At 34.1% G+C, this 26303-nt stretch overlaps 1 protein-coding gene across 1 annotated transcript; it reads left to right on the top strand.

Annotated features, from left to right (window-relative positions):
* Nucleotides 1-264: 264 nt before the first annotated feature.
* LOC149141327 (protein MANNAN SYNTHESIS-RELATED 1-like) lies at nucleotides 265-11552 on the top strand. Its single transcript, XM_089446769.1, has 6 exons — nucleotides 265-903; nucleotides 1031-1175; nucleotides 1539-1609; nucleotides 7710-7795; nucleotides 10222-10813; nucleotides 10989-11552. Exons 1-6 carry the CDS (start codon nucleotides 790-792, stop codon nucleotides 11265-11267), a joined length of 1287 nt encoding a protein of 428 aa, XP_089302895.1. The 5' UTR covers nucleotides 265-789; the 3' UTR covers nucleotides 11268-11552.
* Nucleotides 11553-26303: the final 14751 nt, after the last annotated feature.

Below are 26303 nucleotides of genomic sequence, written 5' to 3'. Positions count from 1 at the left end.
GATTAATAAGACCAACAAAAATAATTAAGGGTAACCTACCTGTTGAACGGTGTCCAGGAAGATTCGATGCTTTGTCGGAAGAGAATATGATGTGATACTGATAATAACGATGTTCATGCTTCCCCACTGTACAATTTGTGGCCACAAGTCAATTTCTTAGCGACCCAGTCCCTTCCATCTGCACATGATGAGGAACTAAATTTTGTATTAAGAAAATTAAAGTTCTCATAACAAATGGGTCCATCCAACTTCACAGGGGCTAGTTGCCTGAATCGAGGAGTACTGGACGAGATTAGATTAATAGAAGGTAGGCAGTCTTTCAATTCTGTGTGGTGAGACAATGGAAGAAGCAATGTAGAATCCGTATAGTAATGTGGAGAAAAACACAACAGAGACGGAAGGTGGGCTATCACTGTTTTCTCAAAGTTGGGCTGTCAATCATAAAATTAAAAGGAGCCGTGGAAGTGGTTGAGGAGCAGTGATCAATTGGATTTTTGAATCCACAGATCTGGATTTCTCAGAGTCTGGCTGTCAATCATAAAAGGAAAGGGGCATTGCAGGTGGTTGGAGAGCAGTGATCAGTTGGGTTCCTGGATCCACAGATCTTGAATTATTTGATTTTGGCTTGTATTGCTACTTAAAGAGAGCTACCTGCATTGTTGGCATTGGCTCAAGCATTGCTTCTAGCAACTGCATGCCATTCAGATCTGCTCCACTTTAGTCTCAAGTAACTCGTTTGAGTCTTTGTGGAATCAGTAAGTTTGCTGGTGCCCTTGCGTGATTGCAACAATGGGTATAGATGTGAGGCAGGTTGGAGGAGCTATCTTGACACTGTCAATGTTTGCAATGCTGGGGAACATGATCAGGAAGGACCACTTCTCTGATCCCACTACAACTCTTGAGGTAGGAACTTGTTTTCCTGAACTCTTATTGTATGCGTCTGTACCCGATTCACGAATAGATGGCTTGTGCTTCATTCCAAAGGTTTTAGTAACTGAGTGTGCTTCTTTGTTGTGGTTTATGTTGAAAGGTGAATTATTCAAACGGTTCAACGCCTTCAGAAGATGCAGTCTATGCTACTTCTAAGGGGCTTCTTACCACGGAAAAGGAACCCAGCAATTTGTGGAGAACATCTGAACCCGCATTGAATCCATGTTGGGACGACAAAATCACAAGTGAGTGTTTAGTAGGTGGTTCTCTCTCACACACACACATTGAAGGTATTTTGGGGCAGTGCTACAACAATATAGAGATAGTGTATTTGATGAATTTGAGAACCTCTGATTGGACTAAAGGAGATGCCCAACTGGTTATGTTAAACTCAACTTCAGACTTGGTGTATCCAATGAATCATTGGCTTGCTATTTCAGAGTTTTAGTTTAAGATAACCAAATATAGGAATCTGCATTATGTTAAGCTGCAACTCATTTCTTGATGGTTCTTTTTTTTTAACCTTTTATCTTCTCCCATTTTTATGTTATGTTTCTGCGTGGAAAAGAGGAAGAATGACAAATAATATATTTTGGTGGACCAAACAGAAAGCACGGAGAGGAGTGTGGGGTTTGTGCAATTTAGGTTGTCAAATGGCCCTCACTATCATGTTTCACAGGTACGGCATCTTTTCCATGCTGCTTTTTGACCTACAAAACGTTGAAATTCGAGACGTTTTTTTTAACGTGTTCATATTTATGAAAATGTATTTTCATCACCAAGTCCAATTGACCTTCCTCTCCATTCTCTGATAACGATTACCTGGGTCACTCCAAGTTTATTTTCACATGTTCATATTTATGAAAATGTGTTGTTTATTTAACAACTTCAATTTTCCTTTCTCCTCATATTCTGATAACCATCTCCTGGTTCAGATTGAGCAAATTTCTGGGAAGAAGCAAATCTTTGGGATAATGGATATTGAGTTGCTTGGAAGCTCTTCATTCATTATGATGATCAATCTTTTATGGTGGATTCTATAAAATAGTTGTATGCCTGCCTGTTAGGACTAGTTCATCTGATATGAAGTACTGAGCAGTAATCTCTTTTATGAAGTAAATGCAGCTAGTCCAAGTTGTCGAGAATGATGCAGGTTAGGTTCAAGGTTGTCAAGTACATCCATGGCATTAGGGTGTATCTTATCTGTTTAATTTAGCTAGATCTCTAGGATTGAGATTTTGACCTGTGGTCAGTGATTGCCTCCCATGAACCTCTACACCAAAATTACTTTTTCCTTATTTTCAAACATAATAAATTATAAGACAAACTCGGTTATGTACGACTGTGCCACCATTGCTAAAAGTTCAAATAAATTTTTCCATTGTTGATTGCTAGTCTCGAGGAAGAGGGGTATCAGAGTGTTTGACATAAGACCAAGCCTATTGTAATCAAGAAATTTAACGACTTGATTACAAGAAGCGCCTCTGTATAGGTGCCATGTGTGAAGGAAAATTAAAGGTTGATACAGAGTGCACCACAAGGTATAGGGCCAAGGGGATCCAGCTTGCTGAGGATGAACCATGTTTCATCCTCTAGTGTAATTCGATGAAGGGCTTGCATGTCAAGGTAAAGGAGCAGAAACCAACAACCAAAAGGAAAGTGCAACGACTGATTGATGAATTGGCAGATGTTTTGATATCTACCTCATGGCCTGTTAGTCAAGATGGGACATGAGCACATCTTTGAGCTAGAACCGGAGTCCAAATTGGTCATTGTTCCTCCCTGTATGCATTCAAAGTTATTTAAGGACAAGATAGAAAGAACAGTGCAAGAATTATTGGATATGGATCATATAGTGCCTAGTAAAAGTCCCTTTGCGTCTCCATTAGTGTTAATAAGGAAGTAGGATGGCCCCTTCCATATATACATTGACTACATGGAATTAAACAATAGGACAATTAAAAATAGATTCCCTATGAATTACTGTGTAAAATTACATGGGGCAGAGGTTGATTTGAGATCTGGATATCACCAGATAAGGGTAAGGGAACATGACCAATTAAAGACAACTATTATAACTCGTCATGTCCACTATGATTTTTGGGTGATGTGTTTTGGGCTAACCAAGTCACCAACCACATTCCAAGGTCACAATGAGTTGAATCATGAAGCCATACTTACGGATATTTATATTTGTCTTCTTTGATGATATTCTCATTTTTAGCAACAATATGGAGGAGCATTTTCATCATTTGAAAATTGTTTTAGAACTCCTATGACTTGACTCTCTATCTGCAAAAGAATCGAAGTATGAGATTGCAATGAGTTGGAGATGAGTATGACCCAGCGAAGATTCCAACCATTATTGATTGACCCACTCCAAAGAATGTGCTGCATACTTATGTAATTGGGAGACATCATATGTAGGGGCAGAGTTAGTGCTGACCCAAGTACGTTTCAGGCCACTATTGATTGGTCCAAAGAATGTGACATACAACTTCTACATATAATTTTATTAGGGATTTGGAGGCCTCATGGCACTCCTAACTGATCTCACAAAGAAGGACCAGTTCAAATGAATAGAGGCAACGAAGTCTGCCTTTCAACATATGAAGGGGTAATGACTTCCAACGTTGTACTAGCACTCCTAGATATCTCACAACCCTTTATAGTTGAAACTTGAACGTGATGCTTGCAGCATTAGCATAGGGGTTATCCTCATGGAAAATTAATGGACAGTTGCCTTTCAGTGGGAAATTGACTAATAAGTAGAAGTTCTTATCAATATATGATTAAAAAATGCTGTCTCTTATGCATGCTCTAGAAAGGTTCAAACAATATTTGTTGGGAAGCATTTCATTATTTGGACAAACCACCATTGTTTGAAGTATTTCTTATCACAGAATGACTTGAGTGAGTAACAAGTTACAACCCAAATGGGTGAGCTAATTACAAGTTTTTGACTTTGAAATTCATCACAAGAAGAGGTAAACAATGTGGCTGCAGACTCCTTATCCCACCTTCCAGAACTAAAGTGATATCTACTGTAGAACCATGGTGGAAAGAAAAGATATTGGCAGAATATACCAAAGATGCGAGGGTTGTTTCTCAGCTACATGATCTCGTAAGGACACAAAGAGAACATGTATTTCTTCTCAGGTGATATGATTTTATATAAGCATTGCCTTTATCTTGTGCCCAGTTCTAGATTTTGAGAGTGTCTTAATAGAGAATGCCATTCCTCACCTGCTGTTAGTCATGGTGATTTTTTTAAGACCTATTACGGTATAAAGAGTATTCTTCTAGAAGGGGCTTAAAGGATATATGAAAGTTTTGTAGCTTCATATGAAACATGTCGAAGGGATAAAACAAATATTGTAAATTCCAAAATCATTGCAACCTTTGCCCATTTCCAGTGAAAAGTGATAATCCATTATTATGGACTTCATTACTGGATTGCTCCAGGTGGGAGAGAAAAAAAACTATTTTTTGGCAATTGATCAACTGCCGTGACCATTTTGTTTCAATGGGTATTACTATCAAAGCCTCAAAGGCTGTTGAATTGTTTATGCAACATATCTATAGGTTGCATGGGCTTCCAAAGAATATTGTTAGTGGTCGTGAGTTGAAATTCATAAGCAACTTTTGGAGGTGTTGTGTAAACTTGTTGGTACCACCTTGAAGCCAAATACCAGTGATCATCCTCAAAGGGATAGACAGACAGAGATTGTGAACAAGTTACTAGAGGGGTATTGGAGAAACTATGTCGTACAGAACCAAGCTTCCTGGCCAAAATGGTTGCACTTGGCAGAGAATTGGTACAATATAACATACCACACAGCCATTGGAATGTCACCATTTAAGGCCCTCTATAATTATGTCATTCTTTTGCTGATTGATTTAACTATTCAAGACACTGAAGTGCCAATTGTTAGAGATTTCTTGGAGAATAAAAGCCATCAAATATTGAAGCAGCTAAAGGAGAACATCAAATTAGCCCAAGATTGGTAGCGCTGGACTTTTTTACTTCCATTATTTCTTTAGAATCTGCTATCAAATGTTCTACTGAACATTGCTGCAATTACAGCTGAAATAATGGAGCATACCGCTGTTAGTGCTGAATTAACTGATTTGACTGTGATTTCTATTGTTGTTTACTACTGTTAGCTCCCTATTAATTTCAGATTTATTATGAGTTTCAAAGTTCCAGCTTCTGCTGTGACTTACTTTCTATCTTAAAAAATAGATTTCCACTTTGGCCCATGATAAGATAGGATATTGAAAGCAAATAATAATAATTCACGGAATAGAGTAATGTTAAGTACAAAGTTTTGTACATGAACAAGTGAAAACATGCTTTATGAGATACTCTTTAGGAGTTCCTTCCACACTCCCACATTGTACTCACATTGGATGTATCTTTCAGTCAATTTCTACAATAGTCATCCAGCCACTTGTTCACATTAGATGTCAAGAAAAAACGATTGGACCACATCAGCTAAGTACTATTCCTATAGCAGCTAGCTAGTATTTAGATGGAAGTCATGGGATAGCACAACTCATTACATATTCACAATCTCATAGCACAACCAATTATTAACTTTATAAATAGAGTTTAGGCGATAAAAAGGGGAAAATGTAAGGTGCATGGTTTGCAAAACAGAAAAGTAGGAGTTTATGATTACGTCAAATACGGAACCAAATTATTGGCAATACATTCTATACTATGACAAAAAAGACATACTAAGTGTCACTGGTCAAGATCATCAGGCTAGGCATCATTATGGATGTGAGATTCCACTGGTTTCATTGTGTTTGAACCTGAGGTAGCCCCAAGCTTAAATAGCCTTTTTCTAGTTGTAGATGAACCTTTAACTGAATCTATTTTGGAGAAAGCAATCCTGAAGTTAGGTCCCTCTGGATCCACATCCCCATCCTTTAAAGGCCCTGATCGATATTCTTCTTCTATTTGGGAGACAAACTTTCACAAAACCCTCTCATGCCAGTAAGGTGATTGAACCACATTAAAAGTGATGCTGGATGTAAACCTGCATGTGGCCATTTTACTATCCACTTTGTCACTCCCTCCTATTGACACATAGCTTGGACTCAGGATTGACTTGGCCAATCCAAGGAGCAAGAGCGTGACTTATAACTCATGAAAGATTCAACATAAAACTCAACAAATGAATAAATACTCACAATATACTCAAATTAAAAAAAAATATAAAAAATTCATTCCATGATAAATCCACTTCATTAACATCAAAATAAACAATAATGTAAATTATTAGTATTAAATAGACAAATGTGGAATTTTAGATTTACTTTAAGGTTTAGATATATTATCGTACAAAGTTCCAAAATTTATATGTAGAGTCCAAACACCTTGGTGAACCGCGGTATGAATTAAGAAAAAAATGTAAACCAACTGTCCTGCATATTATCCTTTCAGATCTTCATCAGATTCTTGGAAGTGCTCTGAATCTTGATGTAAAAAGCAATTATATTATTATACAACTTCATCTCTGATGAAAAGCCTCCTCCACATGAAATCAGATTTTTAGAGGATACTAATGACTTTTTATACTTAGTTCTCATCTCTAGGCTGGCTATCGCATAAAACTTGAAAAGTAGTTTAAGACTCGCCTAGTACTTGCAAGTCTGGTAAATCTGACCAAGTATCAGCAAACAGTGAAGACAGCTTCCTCCAACCATCTGGCATTTTTTCTTTTTCTTGTCTCCCTCTGCAATCATTGGCTTTATGATGTTTGATGAAGAGGTTAATGGAGCTCCAACTCTTCTTTTGTCCGTTTCCCTGCCCATGCATACTTGATGTTGGTTCTTTATAATTGGCATTCATCTTTTTCCTTGTTGGTTCTTTGACAACACTCAATCCATGTACCGTCTTGTAAAAGTTAACCATGGAGCCCTGATAAAAAAATTCCGCACAGACTGACCTCTGCCCTCAAAACCTTCCTCCTTACAAGTTCTGCAACTTTGTGCCATAACTCCTAAGAGGTTAGTTCTCTCTCGATATGTTTTACAAAGGTCTTGAAGCCTCCTCCATGGAGGCATTCAAACAAGCAGATGCCATTTTCCTTATGAAGAAGGAAAATTTCAAGAAGAATGAAAAAGCCTAATCGTCCAGATTCATGAAACCCTCTAAAATCTTAGAAAACAGCTCCTACTATGTATCTGTCTCACCTTGCATTTCAAAAGCATCTCCCAAAGTGTGCAAACATGAAGTCTATTCACAAAATGCACAAGGATGCTGTAAGATATCAGTGAAAAAATATGAAGGGTTTGCAGTGTATTTACAATCTATAAACCCTTTTTTTTCTGGAAAACATTTGGCATTGATTTTAGGATTTGGGAGTTTCTCTTCATCTTTTATCTCCTCTTTAAAATTTGTAATAATGGTTGATCATGGGATCTATCATTAATGAAAAAAAGCATTTTGATTTTGGCAGAAAATGCCTGCCAAAATCAGGAAACGCCCGGAAAATATTTCTGAAGCATTTCTAGCCTGTATTCCAGACTTTCCTCTCCCAGAAACATTTCCCTCTCCCAGAAACATTTCCCAGGGGTTTTTCTTGTACATATACTGGACTATTAAAATCAACTTGTATCTTTGAATTGCCTTTATTGCATGCCTTAAGATAGGATATCTGTTTAAAATATCAGTGTTTTTCTTTTTTAATGGCTGGTTTCTATGTCAATTTCTTTGTGTGTTTCCTTAATGATAAGCTCCCCATCTGTCTTGCTTCACTTACCAGGTTGCAGATGCGATCGTTGTTGCAAAGTATTTAGGAGCAACATTGGTCCTCCCGGAGATCAAAGGAAGTTCAATGGATGAAAACAGGTCAGTTATTTAGGTTTGCAGACTATTATTAAGTGATTTAATTTCAATCTCAAGGGTACTTAGAGAAAGCTACTGGAATTGGCTTACACATTCAAGCCAAGAAGGTTTCCCATTCACTGTTTTTCATGCTTCTTCTCTACAATGTTTACACATAACTTATCATTCAAATTACAATTTGCCTATTACTTTGTTTAAATCGTGGATATCAAAATGTGAAGCATTTTGAATTGGGTGCACTGGTAGATGGGGCCTAGGCTTCCCGAGACAACCCCATGTTGTTAGGGTGTACCGTATAAGTGAAGCTAATTGCTTAAATCTTGCAGATCCATAAGAATTGAATCATGATCTCCAGTTATTCTGCTCAATCCCTGAACCACGTGGATGATTTTGACAAAGTTCAATGTTGTCAGTTGTTTCTAAATGTACAGTTTTACCTAATGATGGAGTTTAGCAATTGACGCATCAGTCTGCCTGAAGATTTTATACTGGATTTCTTTAGCCCAATTAATCTGTTGCAGATAAAGGAAAATTCAAAAACGATTTCTAAGCTCGATCAAATTAGATCAACTGTTAATACTTCTACCAAGTATTTTCTTTTTACATCATTATTCCTTCCTCTTCAAAAATAAGAGACATTTTCCTTCCATTTACCAATGGAAGCAGGATTGGTTACCGAATAATTTTGTTGATTTTGCCACCGGCAAATTATAGTTTGCAAAATAAACAGCCACGCACTAATGGAAACATTGTTCACATCATAATAGGCATTCAAGAGCCCAAAATTCTCACTGACCAAAGTTTGGATGTGACACTCTCCTTTAGTACAGAGCAAAGAACTATTGTCTGTGTGATTAACTGCTAGTAACTTCAGAAAGGATTTTCCCTTACTTACCTCATGGCAAGTTGCTTAGGCATTTTAACCATTGAAATCTGCATAGAATCTTTCCATATTTTCTTCTACTTGGGATTTTCCATTGCTAGCTTGTAAAGTAATGAAGTAGACCCACCAGTCCAATCTTCAAACCATTTTCCCTTCGTGCAAAATTTCAGGTCATACACTTATATGAATTAAAAAGTAGTTTCCTACTTTCTCCTGACCCTGATTTTCTATTCAGATGCTACAAAAAGTACATATTATTTCGGTGCACTATCTCTCTCTCAGAGAATGGGATGCCTCTTGAAAGCAGTGATGTGAACTCTGTTGGCGTTTGCCATTTTTTTAGGCATGACATGTTTCATAAAAATGATGGTAAAAGTTAAGGCTAGGTGTCTCTGGTTGTACTCTGCTACAATTGCTTTAGGATCTAACCTCACCAGTTTAAACTTTAAAATATAACTTTAAGGCACATGTTAAGATGTTAGCAGGCCTCAGTCTAGTTGGGTAAAGGAACAAGTTGCATGCTTTGGCCCAACAATGAGATAACTGGCTGTCATATCCCTGTCATTCAACAACTGAAAGGTGAACATGAACTGCTAAGCTGCCACATCAAAAGCAGTATACCCAATCCAGAAAATCCTTAAGCTGCTTGTGCAGATCCAGCGTCACAAGGAATTGAACTTATCAGCTAAGGTCTAGCTGCAGTTTTTTTTTATATTCAGAACAATTGATTTCTTGTGCATTCTCAAACATGAATCTGATCTGACATGGAGCATGTATACTGAAGTCTAAAATTATCCAAATCACTACTACTTACTTCTTAAGAGCTTTATCTTCCAAATGAATATGTTTCATGTGTTGATTATAATTTATGACCAGTAATTTGTCTGCCTAAGATTAAGCTAATTGGCAATATGTTGCATTTTGGTTGAGGATCTCCGTAATTGATTCATAGTTATGGTGGGCAATTTCTCTTTCATCATGTAACATTATTTGAGAGCGATGACAAGATATTGCAGCAATCTACAATTTTTTATCAAATACAATACTGATGTTGCTTGAAGCTTCTTAGATAGTGTTTCACTAATTGAATAAAGGAGTGGAAGACAAGAAAATATAAAAACATTTAAGTGAATTACTTGTGAACTGGTTTTCCATTCCCTTGTCCAACTTTCCAAGTGAATTCACTCTAAATATATAGAATCAGAAAATGTAGATTGTCATACAGATTAACAGGTGACAGAATATCAATTCTCTGGAATACTATCCATGATTTCTTGAATGTACTCGATGAGTGGCCAAATCTATTGGGCTTTATAGAGATAGCATTAGTAGATTTTCTGCCTTCATCTTTTCATAGTTTCTGAAAACATAGTAGCATTTTAGGTAAATGCAAAATGATGAGAACAAACTGAGAAGTGAAATATTCTTGAAATGATAGCAGTGGAAGTGTTGAAACGTAAGGACTCTCATATTGTGTAGATGATGTATTTTGCTTTTCTTTGTGCAATCATGCTAATAACCATTAGTGCATGCTTGCCTTGAACAGTAAATTTGAGGAAATCTACGATGCTGATAAGTTTATCTACAGTCTCCGTGATGTGGTTAAAGTGGCAAGGCAATTGCCTAATGACAGAATAGCAAAAAGAACTGTAGTAATTAAGATTCCACACAGGGTCACAGAAGAATATATAGCAGAAAAGGTGGAGCCATTATTTAGGAGGACAAGAAGTATCATGCTCAGTATCTTCTACCCATCTATAGATATGAAAATCAAAGAAGGGTCAAACCCTGTGATTGAATCTGTCCGTTGCTTTGGCATGTATGGTGTTCTTGAGTTTCACCCCGATATTAAAAGGGTGGGAGATAAAATGCTAAAAAAATTACATGATGCAGAGGATGGATCACTAAGACACTTTGTTGCTATAGATTTGAGAATGGATATTTTGCTGGAAAAGGGCTGTGAAAATGCTGGTGGTAGCATCAGGCCGGGAACAAAAAAGTGTTTTGGAGCACAGGATATTGGCATCTTTTTGAGAAAAGTTGGGTTCCAAACAGATACTCCTCTCTATTTGACACAATCCACATGGCATGAAAACCTCAATTCTCTCAAAGATATATTTCCAAATGTATATACCAAGGTATGTAAACCATCCTGTGGCCGTCATGTTGCCGATCTGTTACTTATGTCCCTCACCACTTCATCTTTTGTCCGTATCTTCAATCTGGTAGATGGAGGTATAATAGATATTTCATTGCTTAACTATTAAACTATCATACTTAATTTGTTTCTAAATCAACCTTATGTTGTGACAGGAAAATATTGTGCCATCTGATGAAAAGGAACAGTTTTTTCGTTCTGGAAATACAGAATTTGAAAGAGCCCTTGATCTTTATATCTGCTCTCACAGTGATGTGTTTGTTCCTGCAATTTCGGGTATGTTCTATGCAAATGTTGTTGGACAGAGAATTGCAGCTGGAAGGACGCAAATACTTGTACCCACAACAAAACAAAATTCTGTTGCTATGTTGTCAGATTCGGTATCACGTTACATTATTGACAAAAATCACTTGGCCTATTCATGTTTATGTTAAGATTGCCGTGCCATTCAATTTTGAAAGCCAGCGGCAGCCAGAAAGTCCACTAAAGTTCCCCAGACTAGATTTCTTTTATGGATAAGAAAATTGTGAGTTTGCTTCCCTAAGTTTCAGAATTTGTACTAGCAAAGAGTCCTCTTAAATTATGAGAAAATCAATTTCCTGAAAAATGAAGGCTCTGATGGGGTGACCTAGAAACTGTAACATTAGTTGTTATGCGATTTGTGTAAATTTCTGCTATGATGGGATTCCATAAATACATTCTTAAATTTCAATTTGTTATGGGAGATTTCATCTGCTAGAAAAAGAATGTTGGAATAACTTTAATATGATTGCACTTTTCAATTTAATGAGTACAAGATTGATTCATTTAACTAAAATTCTGGTATGTTGAAAGCTTTCGAACTGTTTATGTATAATTAGGTAGTTTTAAGTTGAATATCAAACTTCATGCTAAGAAATTAAGCTAGCCATAAGCTCCATGAATTGCTAGCTGCTATGACAATAGCTAATGACTTTCACTACTAAGTTACTAATGGTCAAAAGATTAATAATTATTTATCAGTTGGAAACACTTAACCGTTAACATATCATAATTTCATAACACAACAAACTATAAACTTAACCGTTAACATATCATAATTTCATAACACAACAAACTATAAACATAGCTAGAAAACCATCAAATTATTATTTTTTTTGGTAAGTTTGGTGGGACTACATCTTCATCATGTTTAATATGTCACCTGAATCTAGGCAGGGAATTGAACTAATGACTTCACATCAAGGAGTGCTTTAACAGAACACCCAATCACTGTCTATCCAAAACCCCGAAGACAAATCATTGTTATTCATAACTGAAAGTAACTTGAACACAAACATACCCACGTATGATGTTGTAATCCAAGCCATCATGTACCAAGGACTGCACTAATGACTAATATGACTCATGTCACTGTAACAACATGCCTAGTACAATCAAGTCATATCATTAGTATATAATATATATCGACAGGTAAGGGCTGCACTAATGACTAATATGATCCATATCACTGTAACAACGGGCCTAATACAATCAAGTCACGATATTAGTATATATCAGCAGTGATTTGAGTAGTAACAAAAATGATTTAAGCAAACATGTTTAGTGTACTAATCCAAAGTAGGTTCAACAATAGAAACAACTTAGAGATTTAAAAAAAATGTTTATTAATAAATACAAATTAAGAACTATAAGATTGCTTTTCGGATTAATCACATCATTAAGTTATGGTCAACGTTTCGAACCTTCTAATGTGGTTCATCCTCAAAACAAAGGTGAAAAAATTAATCTATCCAGAAATTTAAATAGTAAAGATGCATCAGGTTCCAACATTAGCCATTGAGAATTAGTTGTTGAATTAATTGATTAATTAATCAATTTTTTTTAGTATTAAATTAAATTAATATATAATTATAGAATAAGAAATATATATATATGGTTATTAATAATTAGGATTAAGTTTAATATTATTTAACCATTAGTTTTTAAAAATACCTCTTATATTATTTAACAATTAGTTTTAAAAATACGTTTAATATTATTAAACAATTAGTTATAAATGTTTTTATATTAAAATATCAATGAATATTTTAATAAAAAAGTCAAAGAAAAAATAATAATAATAATATTAATAATAAATCAATAAAATAATAATAGTAATAACAAATAATAATAATAAAAAATCAATAAGATAAGGTGGGAATCTAGCTCCTATTGAGATTTCAACGATTGTCTTTGTTTAGATTAATAGTACGCTTCTCAATCTCGATGGTTTCTCTTAGCGTCCTATGATGGAAGTGATCAACCCTTGCGATGACCCGAGAATCCTCAATGCAAACATGGTGTTTGGATTTCTCCACATGTTCAGCTAAAGCTGACGAACGAGAATGATTGTGCTTAATGTCTGCAACATGCTTTTGAATTCTTTAGTTAATGGAGTGACTAATTGCCCTAATGTAGGGAATCCCACAGGAACACGGGATCAAGTAGATCCCTTTCATTTCTTTAGGGTTTACAGGGTCCTTAACAAATCTAAGGGAATTCCTAATGGTATTAAAGGGTTTGAAGGTAGCAAAGACTATTCTTTTAAGAATATGAACAATTTTATCAGTTGTCCCCTAAATAAAAGAAAGCTGCACATTGGATATTTGGCAATCACGAGCAAGTTTAATCTTTGATATTTTACTGGCTCTTTGAAAAGCTCTGAGACCTTGATGCCTGCTATAGCCATTATTTTCAAAAACTTTTAGGAGATGAGATTTTTCATCTTCTAAGTGATTTTCATCAAAAATCCTAAGGGCACGGGTGGCAAGGGTGTTAAGAACATCGAATTTTTGCGTCGGGAAATGATGAGAACTAGCACGAAGATATTGTTCTATGTAAGTTTTCTTTCGAAAAACTTGGTGAGCAACGGAACCATCATCCATTCTAGAGAAAAGAATATCAAGGAAGGGAAGGAAATCGTTAACCTCTACTTCCATCGTGAATTTGATGGAGTCAGATTGGGAATTAAAATGGTTAAGAAATAAATCTAATTTCTCATGGCCATGGGGCCAAACGACACAGGTATCGTCAACAAATATCTTCCAACGCTTAGGGCGGAATTGAGCAGAGGCCAAAGCTTTAGTCTCAAAATCTTCCATGAATAAGTTAGCAACTACGGGGGAAAGAGGAGAACCCATTGCAACCCCACAAGTTTGTTCATGGAACTCACCCTGGAAGCTGAAAAAAGTAGAGGTAAGGCAAAGAGAAACCAATTTGGTTGTGTCATCATCGGTGATCCGATTTATGACTTCAATGGCCTCTTGAATGGGGATTTTAGTATACAGGGAAACAATGTCGAAGCTTGCTAACAAATCCCCTGGGTCAAATCTTATATCATTCAATTCTTTAACAAAAGAAGCAGAGTCCTTAACAAAGGAATTTGTGCTAGGGTGAAAATGTGAAGTTGGTTTACACTTTTGTGAGAAACACCCCCGAAAAATTCACATTCTCAATTTTTTGAACAATTTTTTATTTTATTTTTTATTTTTATTTTCAGCCAAACTATTTTACTAACGTTCGACTGAACTTTTGGTCATTTAGACTAACTTTGGCAGTTAAACAAAATTTTTTCCGGAGTTGAAAAAATCGACAAAAAAATAGTTCGACTGAATAAATAATTCAGCCGAAAAAACTTTTATATATACGACAGGCCAGACCCTGGTGCGAAGTTTTCAACTCTATTGATTTTTCATTCTATGTTGTCGAGCGCTATGAGGTTCGTTAGTGAAATTTATTGTTATGTTGATTTGAACCAAAGCCCTGCCGAGCGTTGTGAGGTTCGCTAGCTCTGTCGATTTTTCATTATGTGTTGTTGAGGGCTGTGTGGGTCGTTATCTAAATCTAATGCTCTATTGGTTTGAGCCAAAGCTCTGCCAAGCGATGTGAGGTTGGTTTGAGCTGAAGCCCTGCCGAGCGCTGTAAGATACGTTCAAAATTCAATTTTTTTGTAATTAAAATTTTTTGTTTACAGGTTAAATTGGAATTTTTTATGATATTTTAAGTTTTTTTGCAGCTTGGCGCCATAGGAATTGGTTGGTTGCACTAATCGTTGGCAGCGTTCTCAGCCTCCTTGTTTGGACCAAGTAAGTCTCTCGGCTAAAAACATTACCCTGTAATATATAACATGTAACTAATAAATAAAATTAGATTGTTCTCTGTTTTTATTTTTATTTGATGATAATTACCTAGTTTCTTACAATTACCTGAATGGTTCATGAGGCACAATACTTGCTAAGGTTTTGCAAATGGAGTAGCAAGCTAAGTGGGCTTGATTGTGGGGATAACTCCACGGTTAAGCATGCTTGAGCCAGAGGCGATCTGGGATGGGTGACCTCCCGAGAAGCCCTGGTTACCAGGTGCAAGCCCCAGAAGTGATGATTGATGTTATGTGATTCATTTCACTAGTTTCAATCCCACTTCTTCACCCCTGTGAGCATAACCCGATACAATGAGTTTTAAGTGAGCTATTCAAAAATCATGAGAAATTAGTCAGTTACGACTACCTCTCATAGAAATGGTCATACGTGAATGACTTACTTAATGCAAATGAATTCCAAAATGATATCTAATTGTTTTTATTTTTAAATAAAATTAGAATGTTCTCTGTTTTTATTTTTATTCAATGATAATTACCTAGTTTCTTACAATTACCAAGTTTCTTTACCTGGGGGTTCTTTGATGTCGATTCACTTGTTGTGACCGATTACCTAGTTGAGCCTGATTATCTACCCTACGGGATGAGCCACTTCCCCCCAAATGAAATGGATGGAGTTTATATTTCCGCTTAACCGAAAGAGAAACATTGTGTTAAAAGGGCTATTTCAGTCAGAATCAAATCCATTTATGTGCCCAGATGATTGAAATTCCTCGGACCCATCAAAAAGTTGTCGTGACTAAGGAAAATGTGAAATTAGAAGGTTTTGTAAATATGTGTCCCAACCAACCAAACATAGATTACAAATTCTTACAATAACATGCCTTTCTAGAACGATTGGTCAAGTAAAGCCGCTCAACTTTATGTGGTTTATAGGAAAGAATCTGCAAGCGATTTGAAAGTGCAAATGGGATTTGACGCTTAAAATAGCGGCAACCATCATTTAATGCTCCTGAGCATACATTAGGTTTCAATTATATATATATAGTAAAACTGATTTAATATATTGGGCACCATAATCTAGATTCGTCACCTTAGTAAACCGACCTTGTAATCATAGCAAATTTTGTAAATAGGCTTATAACTTTTAAATACATAACTAAAACTGTAATATTTTTTTTTTTAATTTTCACAAATGAAGAGTAGGAAATGTAACTCTCCATAAATAACTATGATTGTCCATTCTTAAAACCAGTTTCATAAAAAAAAAAAATTCAATCAATTTAATGAACAAATTTCATTATGTACATTGAAAATTTAGTGGAGTAGGAAATGTAACTCTCCATAAATAAATATGATTGTCCATTCTTAAAACCAGTTTCATAAAAAAAAAATTCAATCAATTTAATGAACAAATTTCAATCTGTACATTGAAAATTTAGTGTTCCTTTTTTATTAAAAGAGAATGGAGAATTTCGTACCTGTGATAACTTGAGGTGCAAAAGAATTTGGAATTCCTATTATCTCTGTCCTATTTCGATCTAGATTTTCATGACCTGAAAATCATGAGCCCTGACATTTAGAATTAAATTATTTCAACTAGTAAAAAATTATTTCAAACACTATACATAAGAGCAACATGATTTCTCTTTCCGTGACACAAAATCAATTAGTGCAGTACACTGCCAAAACACAAAACCCATAGTTCAACAAGAAAAACTAAAAGCCCAAACATTACAAACCAATTCAAGAAAAAAAATGCATGGCATACATGCAGGTGTGTGAAACAGAAACATCTCATACAGGTAGGCACTTGAAATATAAAGAAATTCCAATGACAGGAGAAAGATCAATCCAATATCAGTCTCAATATTATAAGAAAAGGAACATACAAATTTTAAATCAATGGAGATGTGAGTTGGCTTTGATGAATGAATGACTGTTGGAGGAAGTGGGTGTTGGGTGCTTTCTCAAGGAAATTCAAATGTAGCCGCAGCCTTCTCAAAATTGAATTTTGGGCCTTTATCCAAAATAATTGATCGGATCACTGTTAGTATTATTTGCATCCCATAGCATCCCAATATATACCATCTGTAAATTCAGTCGAAATGATATGCACATTTGATGAGCCATGTTTCATTGCATATTAAAGAAAAACATAATTTATACAAATATGACATTTTACTTCTGGAACTTAATGTTTATTTCAAAATTAATATATAAATTAACCCATTTAATTTAATATGGTTTTAATAATATTTCCAAACATTAAAGTTATGCACTTATTATTTGGACTTTTGGTTTTTATAATATATTCAACATTGAAATTATGCGCCCATTTATTTGGACTTGACAATGATGTGACACTCTTATAGTGAGTCCATCCAAAGTGTTATACTCCTAGTAGATATGGCGAGTATAACACTTGGCAGAGATAGCGAGTTACTTTGTTCCAACTAAACCATAGACTCTCTTAGTCCATGCACTTAGTTCCATGGCAATAAGATGTTTTAAGAGACTAGCCTTTGTCTTAAGCCATATGGACTAATACTTTAGACTCACTCCTTTTGATTGTCCATGCATTATTTTTTACTGAAACGCTACCAAACTAGAGTTCATACATCCCCTAACACTTACCGATACGGACACAGAGGGACTACTCCACCTCACATAGAGATACACAAAGAAAAATTGAAAGAATATCATATATAATATAGTAGCTAAAGAGTGCTTGCAGAACGCGTTATTTTTAAATAAAATTAGACTGTATAAGTATTTTAAAAAATGTTGTAAATGACCAATTTAACTAGGTCACTCGACAATAATAATTTCAAAGGAAAATAATATTATCAATGCATATTCCCTAAATGTTATTTCTAGCTTAGATTCCTCCAATCATTGTTGTCACATTATCAATTTCAATCCTCCACATTATCAATTTGTTCCAGGTCACTTTTGCTTTCCATTACAGCATGACTGCTTTATTTATGTTTTTTTTTTATTATGTGTAATTTACTTCAAGCTTCTCTATTTGCTTGGAACATGGGTCTTATCAGTTTCCTAAGATGAGGTAGAATATACTTAATTAAAGTTTCTTGTACTCGCTCTTTTCAAGTAGTAGTTTCTTTTTTAGATGCATATTTTTCATTTCTATTTTGTTGGATGCATGAGATTGAAGCTAATTAGAGTGTTGGCATTGCTTTGTCATCTATTTTTGGTGTTTTAATTTTAATGTTATTGGGTTGACTTGTTGTACCTTGATTTATCTCGTAAAACAACCTTGATGCTTCTTGGTAACATATTTTTCCTTGTTTTTGTTGTTATATGTTCATTTATGTTTCCTTTTTAATTATATGTAATTCACTTCAAGTTTCCCTATTTGCTTGGAACATGAGTTTTATTAACTTTTTAAGATGAGACAGAGTACACTTAATTGAAGGTTCTTGTACTTGCTCTTTTAGAGTAGTAGTTTCTTTTTGAGATACATCTTTTTCATTTCTATTTTGTTGGGTGCATGAGATTGAAACTAAATAGAGTGTTGGCATTGATTTGTCATCTCTTATTTGTGTTTTAATTTTAATATTATTGAGTTGCTAATTAGAGTGTTGACATTGCTTTGTCATCTATTTTTTGTGTTTTAATTTTAATGTTATTGGGTTGACTTGTTCTACCTTGGTTTATCTCGTAAAACAACTTTGATGCTTCTTAGTAACATACATTCATTGCTTTGATTGTTATATGTTCATTTATGTTTCTTTTTTCATTATGTGTAATTCACTTCAAACTTCCATATTTTCTTAGAACATGCGTCTTATTAGCATCCTAAGATGAGGCAAAATACACTTAATTGAAGATTCTTACACTTTCTCTTTTCAAGTTGTAGTTTCTTTTTGAGATACATCTTTTTCATTTCTATTTTGTTGGGTTCATGAGATTGAAGCTAATTAGAGTGTTGGCATTGCTTTGTCATTTATTATTGGTGTTTTAATTTTAATGTTAAGTGTTTTAATTTTAAGAAGGCAACATAGATATTAAATTTACTAGAATAAAACTAAGTCTATCATTAATTCATTTTAATTTTTTTCTTTTTTATTAGCTATATTTGAAATAAGCATATATAAATAGACCCATTTAAGCCATATAAGTAAACATGTATTATAGTTTTAGTAAGCAAATTTGATAACAAGGTAAAATAAGTGTTAAATTTACTAGAATAAATTCGGTCAACATTTTTCATTTTTTTTTTGTTAACTACAGTTTTTAAAGAATCATATAAATAGATCGATGTATGACATATAAATAAACATGCATTATAACTTTAATACTAAAAATATAACAATGAATAAATGTTAAATTTCCAAGAATGAAAATAAAAATAAATTAAAAAATACTTTCAAACTTGGGTGATTTGAAACTAAGTTGAATTAGAAAGATTTGTATCTATGGAATGAACATAAAAATAAATTAGTAAATATTTTCAACCTTTAGTTGAGTTGAAGCTAAGTTGAATGAATTAAAGATTTCTAGTTGAGTTGAATTAGAGATCTCTAGTTGTTTTCTTCTTGTAATTCTCCAACTATCCAACCAAGTAGAAACAACCCTTCTTGCTACTTAGCCTTTCGACAAATTTATCTAAACAATGATCTTTTGCACAACCTGACAATACCTGTATAAATATATTAAATTCATTTTATTGAATTTGTTTTTTACAGGGATCAGAAAACCCATTAAACATGGTTGAAAAATGGACATTATGCATAGAAGTTTCTTGTTATCTCAATCCAGGGAAAGCAGTGATTACTTATGTGTTATGCAATATTGTGACGAACAAAGTCCTCCAAAGGAAAAGGAAAGTACCTGGGAGAACAATAAACAACGAAGCATGTTATATTACATTAATATAAGGCTTAGAAACAGTTAGGGAGTATGGCTCCAATGGAATTGTAGTCTTCACCAATTCTGAACTTGTATGCAACTAGATGAAAGGCATGTACCAAGTTTAAAAAGTGAGTTTAAAGCAATTGCATGGAGAAGCAAAAAATAGTGTCAACCAAATTCAATCATTTAGCATAAGACATTGTGCAAATGTTAATAGGATGTCTAGTGATCTATTATATGGGGAAATGCCAATTCAAGGTTTGTGTGTGAAAGATGAATTAGTGTTAAGAATTTCTCCATCAATATTTATTGATGGAAATTCTAAGATATCTTTGATATGTGTGTGTTTTTTAGTTATAAATGTGTCATTTTTAATGACCATGTGTTTTTTCAATTCTATACCAAGTGTGCCCCCACTATGTAAGCACAACTTGATGAACTTGACATGTTTTAGAAAATTTTGTATTTAATTTTCAAAATGTTCGTGCTTCAACATTTGTGTTTTTAGTCTTGAGTATATTTTAAATGAAGAGCTTCAGATTGTTACATTAATTTTCTTATTCTTTCAATGTTTTTAAATAACAATTTTAAGATCTTAAAATGCATGATGTAATTTCAAGGGTTACATCAATTAAATGCATAAGGTAACTTCAAGGGTTATATTAATTTTCTAATTCTTAATCTTTTTAAATAGAAATTTCAAAGTTTTTAAATGCATGAGGTAACTTCAAGGGTTACAACAATTTTCCGAATTCTTGATCCTGTTAAATAACAATTTTAAAAAGAATTGTAAATTACGCGTGATGTAACTTTTTAAATATCATGCATCTATAAATCTATGGATATCCATATCATGAATGAACATATGCCACATGATTCTTCGAGGCAAACATCAATAGAGTCTCATGCGTCCACTAGAGTGGGAGGTCGAGGTCATGGATCAAAGATAATATCAAATGAATGTTCACATCGTGGTATATATATATATATATATATATATATATATATATATATATATATATATATGCATTTACTCAAATGATAAATAAGTAGAATCATATGTCTTTACACATAAATATTGAATTGATTTTTATTTTTTTTAGATGCTTCGCTCACAATGTTGTCGCGTGACAATGGTCAACATTCTCCGGGTGGTCGTCAAGATCATTTTGGTAAATTATATAATAATTTTTTAATGTTAAAACAAATCTGTACATGTAAATGATTTGTATGTACATATGTGTATACATGTTTTTCTTGCATACATGTATGAATACATTTGTTCACATGTTTTTATATTTATGTAAATTTATATATTGATCCAGAGGGTGAAAATGTTGGTCCAAGTAGACGTAAGCGAAGCCAGATAGTTCAAGAAGAAGGCCCTTCACCAATTACCATTTATCCATATGATATTCCGAATGAGCTTCCTTGGGAAACAAACCTCCAACAATGCACATTACAAAGGTGAAAAACTCATTATTTTAAATTGAGGAAAGATCTTGGGAGTTTGGAGCTCACCGCAAAGAATAGAGAAACCTTAGAGATAGTTGTGCACTCTCTAAGCTCATTTCTTGATATTTACGACAAGCTTGGGCCAACCATGGATTCATTTACAGATATGATGAGGCATAGAAAGGAACCATTGATGGGTCTCGATAAATGGGCCAAGATTAATAAAAGGGTTACAGAAGAAAATGCAAAATCTAAGTTTAATTTCAAAAAAGGGCCAGAAAGAAAGATGCTCAAGGTGAAATATTTCAAACACCTTGATATAGCCAGCCATTTGTATGATTGGTTCCTTGCAGTGTCTGGAATGCTGCCATGGAACGACGAGGTTCCAATTTATTTTGTAAAATTATTTTATGAAAAATTATTTTTGGGTATGAAACCCGATTATAATGACCTTCAAATTGAATGTTATGGTACTGGGAAAGGTCGATTATATGATCATAAGGGCGCATTACGTGATGTTGAATTGCCTCGCCCTCAACCACTTTTGGTACACCAACCTCCTCGTCTAGTAACTTTGCGGTCAGAGATGGATGCCACTTCTCAAATTAGTCGAGAAGGAAGGGATTCCGTTATAGACAACACACATAGTGCATTGACCAAAATTGACATCTATATAAATCGGCAAAGAGCACGCACTGAAGCACATGCTAATTTTGTATATAAAACAGATGAAGAGATAGATGATATGAATATTGAGGAGCTTAAAGCATATGCAAAGGCTTGTCGTAATGGTTGGCAATACCTAATTGTTCATGAAAAAATGGATCTGGGATCAGTATGTGTTAATAGTTAGGGTGGATATTTTAATGTAATTTGTAATGTATGTGTTAATGCCTATTCACATAAATTTTGTTATTTTTTTCAAATATAATCTAACACAAATGTATCATATGTTCACCATTTGCAGTTAACTCATTTGTTGAACGAAAATTTTGATAATTTCACGGTCTCAGGTTCAGGTTCCAATGAAGATATTTTGAGAGATGTTAGTTTTTTTGAAGAGTTCATGTTGATATAGTTATTATTCTACTTTTATTATATCGGTATATTGTGAGGACATATTTTTAAAATAAATAATTATGTATATATAATTAAATGTTAACAGATTATGATTATGACCGATGTTTTGGACATAGCACCACCCTCTTCCTCCCTATTAGGAGATGTGCCACAAGTATTGAATATTTCACTTATGTTTTGTTATAAATTGAAGTGCAAGTTTCATTAAAAAATGAGATAGATTTATCTTATAGTTTTAAAATTTTGGAATTTTAGGTTTGGGGAGATGATTTTCATTCTCCAAGGACTTTAGCGATGGAGTTGACAATGGGGATATGATCATCTAAACAATTTGAAAAAATCGTGTAACAATTTTTTTAATATTGCGAGTTTATGCATTTTCATGTGCAATTTAAAATTTCTAATATATACATGTACATGTATTATACAGGGCATCCAGGTGGGCACAATGCAAGGCGAACACCAAAAGAGTACAATGGCGGGGGAAAACCATGAGGTATTGCAGAGAAGTTGAAACTTTTTTATAATTCTGTTTTGATGATTACATTCTCATTTAATTTTAAAGCATTAAAATCTAATTTTAAAGTACATAATCTTATGTATATATGCAATTACACATGTTGTGCAGTGCACCCATGATTCAGATGAGTCAACGAGGAGGTTGATAGATCATATATTTCAGCGAGATTCTCTAAGTTGATGCAACTTTTTATTTGACAGTCTTTTAATGTTATATTTACTTTTATCATGATATAAATTTTGGACATATTTAAAGTAAAACTCTTTATTATGAATTGATACATCTTATTATTTGACAACTTTTTATTATATATTTACTTTTATAATTATATAAATTTTGGACATATTTTAAATCTTGAACTCTTTATTATGATTTAATACATGCTAATTTTGGAGTTTATGTACATTTTGCATGGTACAATTTGCATGATGTATGGTTTGATGCTTAAAACTTGGTTTTACATATTTAAGTTCATGAATATGTAGCAATGAAAGTAAATTTGCATTTAATTGGTACATTTTGCATTCAATCATTCCTATAATGTTAGTAGATGATTCTTAGGTTTTGTTTAAAGTTGTTTTGTCTTGAGTTATTTAAAATGAATCTATTAAAATTGCAAATTACAAAATGTGAGGTTTACATTTTTCATTTGAATGAATCTTATAATTCGGTGTAGATGTCTAAAACAATGATAACTTAAAATTGCATTATAAAATATGGTATGTACATTTTTCATTCATGTATAGAAATGATACTATGGATGTCGGTTGATAGTTGAATTTTAATATAAAGTTGTTTGAATGCAAAAACATAAGTTAGATAAAATTGCATTATAAAACATGGCCCACAATTTGCATGATGCATGCATGGTTTGATATTTTTAAATGTTTTACATATTTGCATTTAGTTGGTACATTTTGCATTCAATCATTCCTATAATGTTAGTAGATGATTCCTAGGTTTTGTTTAAAATTGTTTTGTCTTGAGTTATTTAACATAAATCTATTAAAATTGCAAATTACAAAATGTGAGGTCTACATTTTACATTTGAATGAATCTTATAATTCGGTGTAGATGTCTAAAACAATGATAACTTAAAAATGCAATATAAAATATTGTATGTACATTTTGCATTCATGTATAGAAAGGCTACTATGGATGTCAGTTGATAGTTAACTTTTAATATAAAGTTGTTTGAATGCACAAACATAAGTTAGATAAAATTGGTTATATAAAACATGGCCCACAATTTGCATGATGCATGCATGATTTGATGCTTTTAAAGATTTTATATATTTGCATTTAATTGGTACATTTTGCATTCAATCATTCCTATGATGTTAGTAGATGATTCCTAGGTTTTGTTTAAAGTTGTTTTGTTTTAAGTTATTTAAAATGAATCTTTTAAAATTGCAAATTACAAAATGTGAGGTCTACATTTTGCATTTGAATGAATCTTATAATTCGGTGTAGATGTCTAAAACAATGATAACTTAAAATTGCATTATAAAATATGGTATGTACATTTTGCATTCCTATATAGAGAGGTTATTATGGATCGATTGATAGTTGGATTTTAATATAAAGTTGTTTGAATGCACAAACATAAGTTAGATAAAATTGCATTATAAAACATGACCCTATTATAGACATTTTTGGGCATTGCAACCCCAAGCATAAAATGTCCATAAACCAAGGGCTCCTAAATCCCTAAAAGTGTTGTTCCAACCCCTAAAGGAACAAGGTCAACTGATTACAGCTTCTCCCAGAATTTCTCCATGAAAAACTACTCAGAACTGGTCAAAACAGGATCATTTCACCTACTCTATAGGCAAAGTGCGTTGCATCTCACCTAAGTACACTCTGTGGGTGCGTTGCATTTCAAAAAGCCCTTCTATGGGGTGCGATGGGCGAGAAGTGACAAATGGCAGTGTCAATCCGCGAGGTGGAGAGGCATGGAATCTTCCAGAAATTTCTCCTGTGACACTTGCCTCTCTGAATTCGACCAAGGATGAGTAAGAGATCATCAATCTCCAAGTGGAAGCAAGAACTATCAGAGGGAAGACACTAATCAAATCACAAGCTGACTCATCTCCCTTACAAATATCTATATATGGATCCCTCATCCCAGAGATCCGGAGGCTGGAATTTTGCATCTTGTAAGGAATTGCTGTTAGTTTCTTGAGGCAACATCATAGTGTTGGGTGATCTAAGCTTTGCATGAGGTGAAGAAGGGCTTACTTGCTGAGAGGATGATGATGGGTCAGAACAACTGGTTGTAACTCTCTTGGCTCTTTCTTGATTATCAATAAAGCTAGTCAAGTTTTCCTCCATACTCTTGTGTCGTTTATGTTTTATGCATTTGTATGGTCAATTTACATCTGATCCTAGATTGTTTATGATAATAGATCCATGTTCTTGTATAGTGTTATGCTGCTTTGATTCTACAGGTACTCTGTGAAGTTGGGTGTACAAGGGAGCAAGTAGAAAAGGACTATCAGAAGAGAGAGGAATCGAACTAGGAGCCAAGCGCAAGACAGAGGTTGGTCTCCTTTATTCTTCTCTCATCTATCTTTCATAAAGGAAAATGAAAATAGTTTTACTTTGTTTGTTTCTAAGGTAGCTACCACACCTTAGTGGGATTAGCAGTTCTGCATAGACACTTTTCCCTGTAACAAAATGGCGACTCCACTGGGGAGCGACTAGGTTGTTTGTTAATCTACATTTTGTTTATTTTATAAACTTACAGACGGAGCCTGAAGTTGAGCCAGGTAGCTTTCGAACTGCATTTGCTATGCAAATGCAAAGTAGATAAATGTCGCTTCAGTCAATCTCCGGGTTTTGTTTATGAATTAAACAACTGATTTACAAACTCTCTAATTGCCCTTGTGGTGGCTCTAGTAACCTCCTTAGATCTACTCCTGTTGTTGATTTATTGATTACCACTTGCTCGGCCAAAACCCCTGAACTGAACTGCAAACTGTGACCCGGAACCCAAGCAAAGTCTCGTCTCTGGCCCAGCGCAGTCTCTGTTCTGTGAATCTGAAATTCAGCGCACTTCCCGAGTGTAGTAGGTGCGCTGCATTTCAAATTCACTGTGTTACAGGTGCGCTGATCAGACTAGGAATTGTTCCTAAATGTTGGTTTCTGTTCATTCTTTTCAGTTCTATTCATGAGTTTTGTTGCCCATGGTCAGTATACCTCTGTTTGAAACCCCTTTCCTTGCTGATATTCCGCTTGTAAAAATTTTCTGTTTCCCACCCCGGTTTTCAGTTTCACCTTATTTCTCCCATGTAGTTAAATGCCCATTCCCATAGCCATACATTTAACAGACTGAAAAAAATAAATATTGCTGAAAACACAAATTCTGGAAATTTTTCAGAGTGCTGGAAATTGCAGAAATAAAAAATCAGCAATTAA

The sequence above is a fragment of the Pinus tabuliformis genome, chromosome X (genome assembly GCF_031772625.1).
Source record: "Pinus tabuliformis cultivar Carrire ecotype Pingquan chromosome X, CPIR1, whole genome shotgun sequence".
Taxonomy (NCBI): Eukaryota; Viridiplantae; Streptophyta; class Pinopsida; order Pinales; family Pinaceae; genus Pinus; species Pinus tabuliformis.
Note: the sequence above shows the minus strand (reverse complement) of the source record. Positions and strands in the feature narration are given on the sequence as shown.

What these genes read in the sequence shown, in the direction of transcription:
- LOC149141327 (XM_089446769.1), top strand. Translation starts at nt 790, where the DNA reads ATGGGTATAGATGTGAGGCAGGTTGGAGGAGCTATCTTGACACTGTCA. An exon ending in ATCCCACTACAACTCTTGAG is followed by an intron (nt 904 to 1,030) that starts GTAGGAACTTGT and finishes TTATGTTGAAAG; the next exon opens with GTGAATTATTCAAACGGTTC. An exon ending in TTGGGACGACAAAATCACAA is followed by an intron (nt 1,176 to 1,538) that starts GTGAGTGTTTAG and finishes TGGACCAAACAG; the next exon opens with AAAGCACGGAGAGGAGTGTG.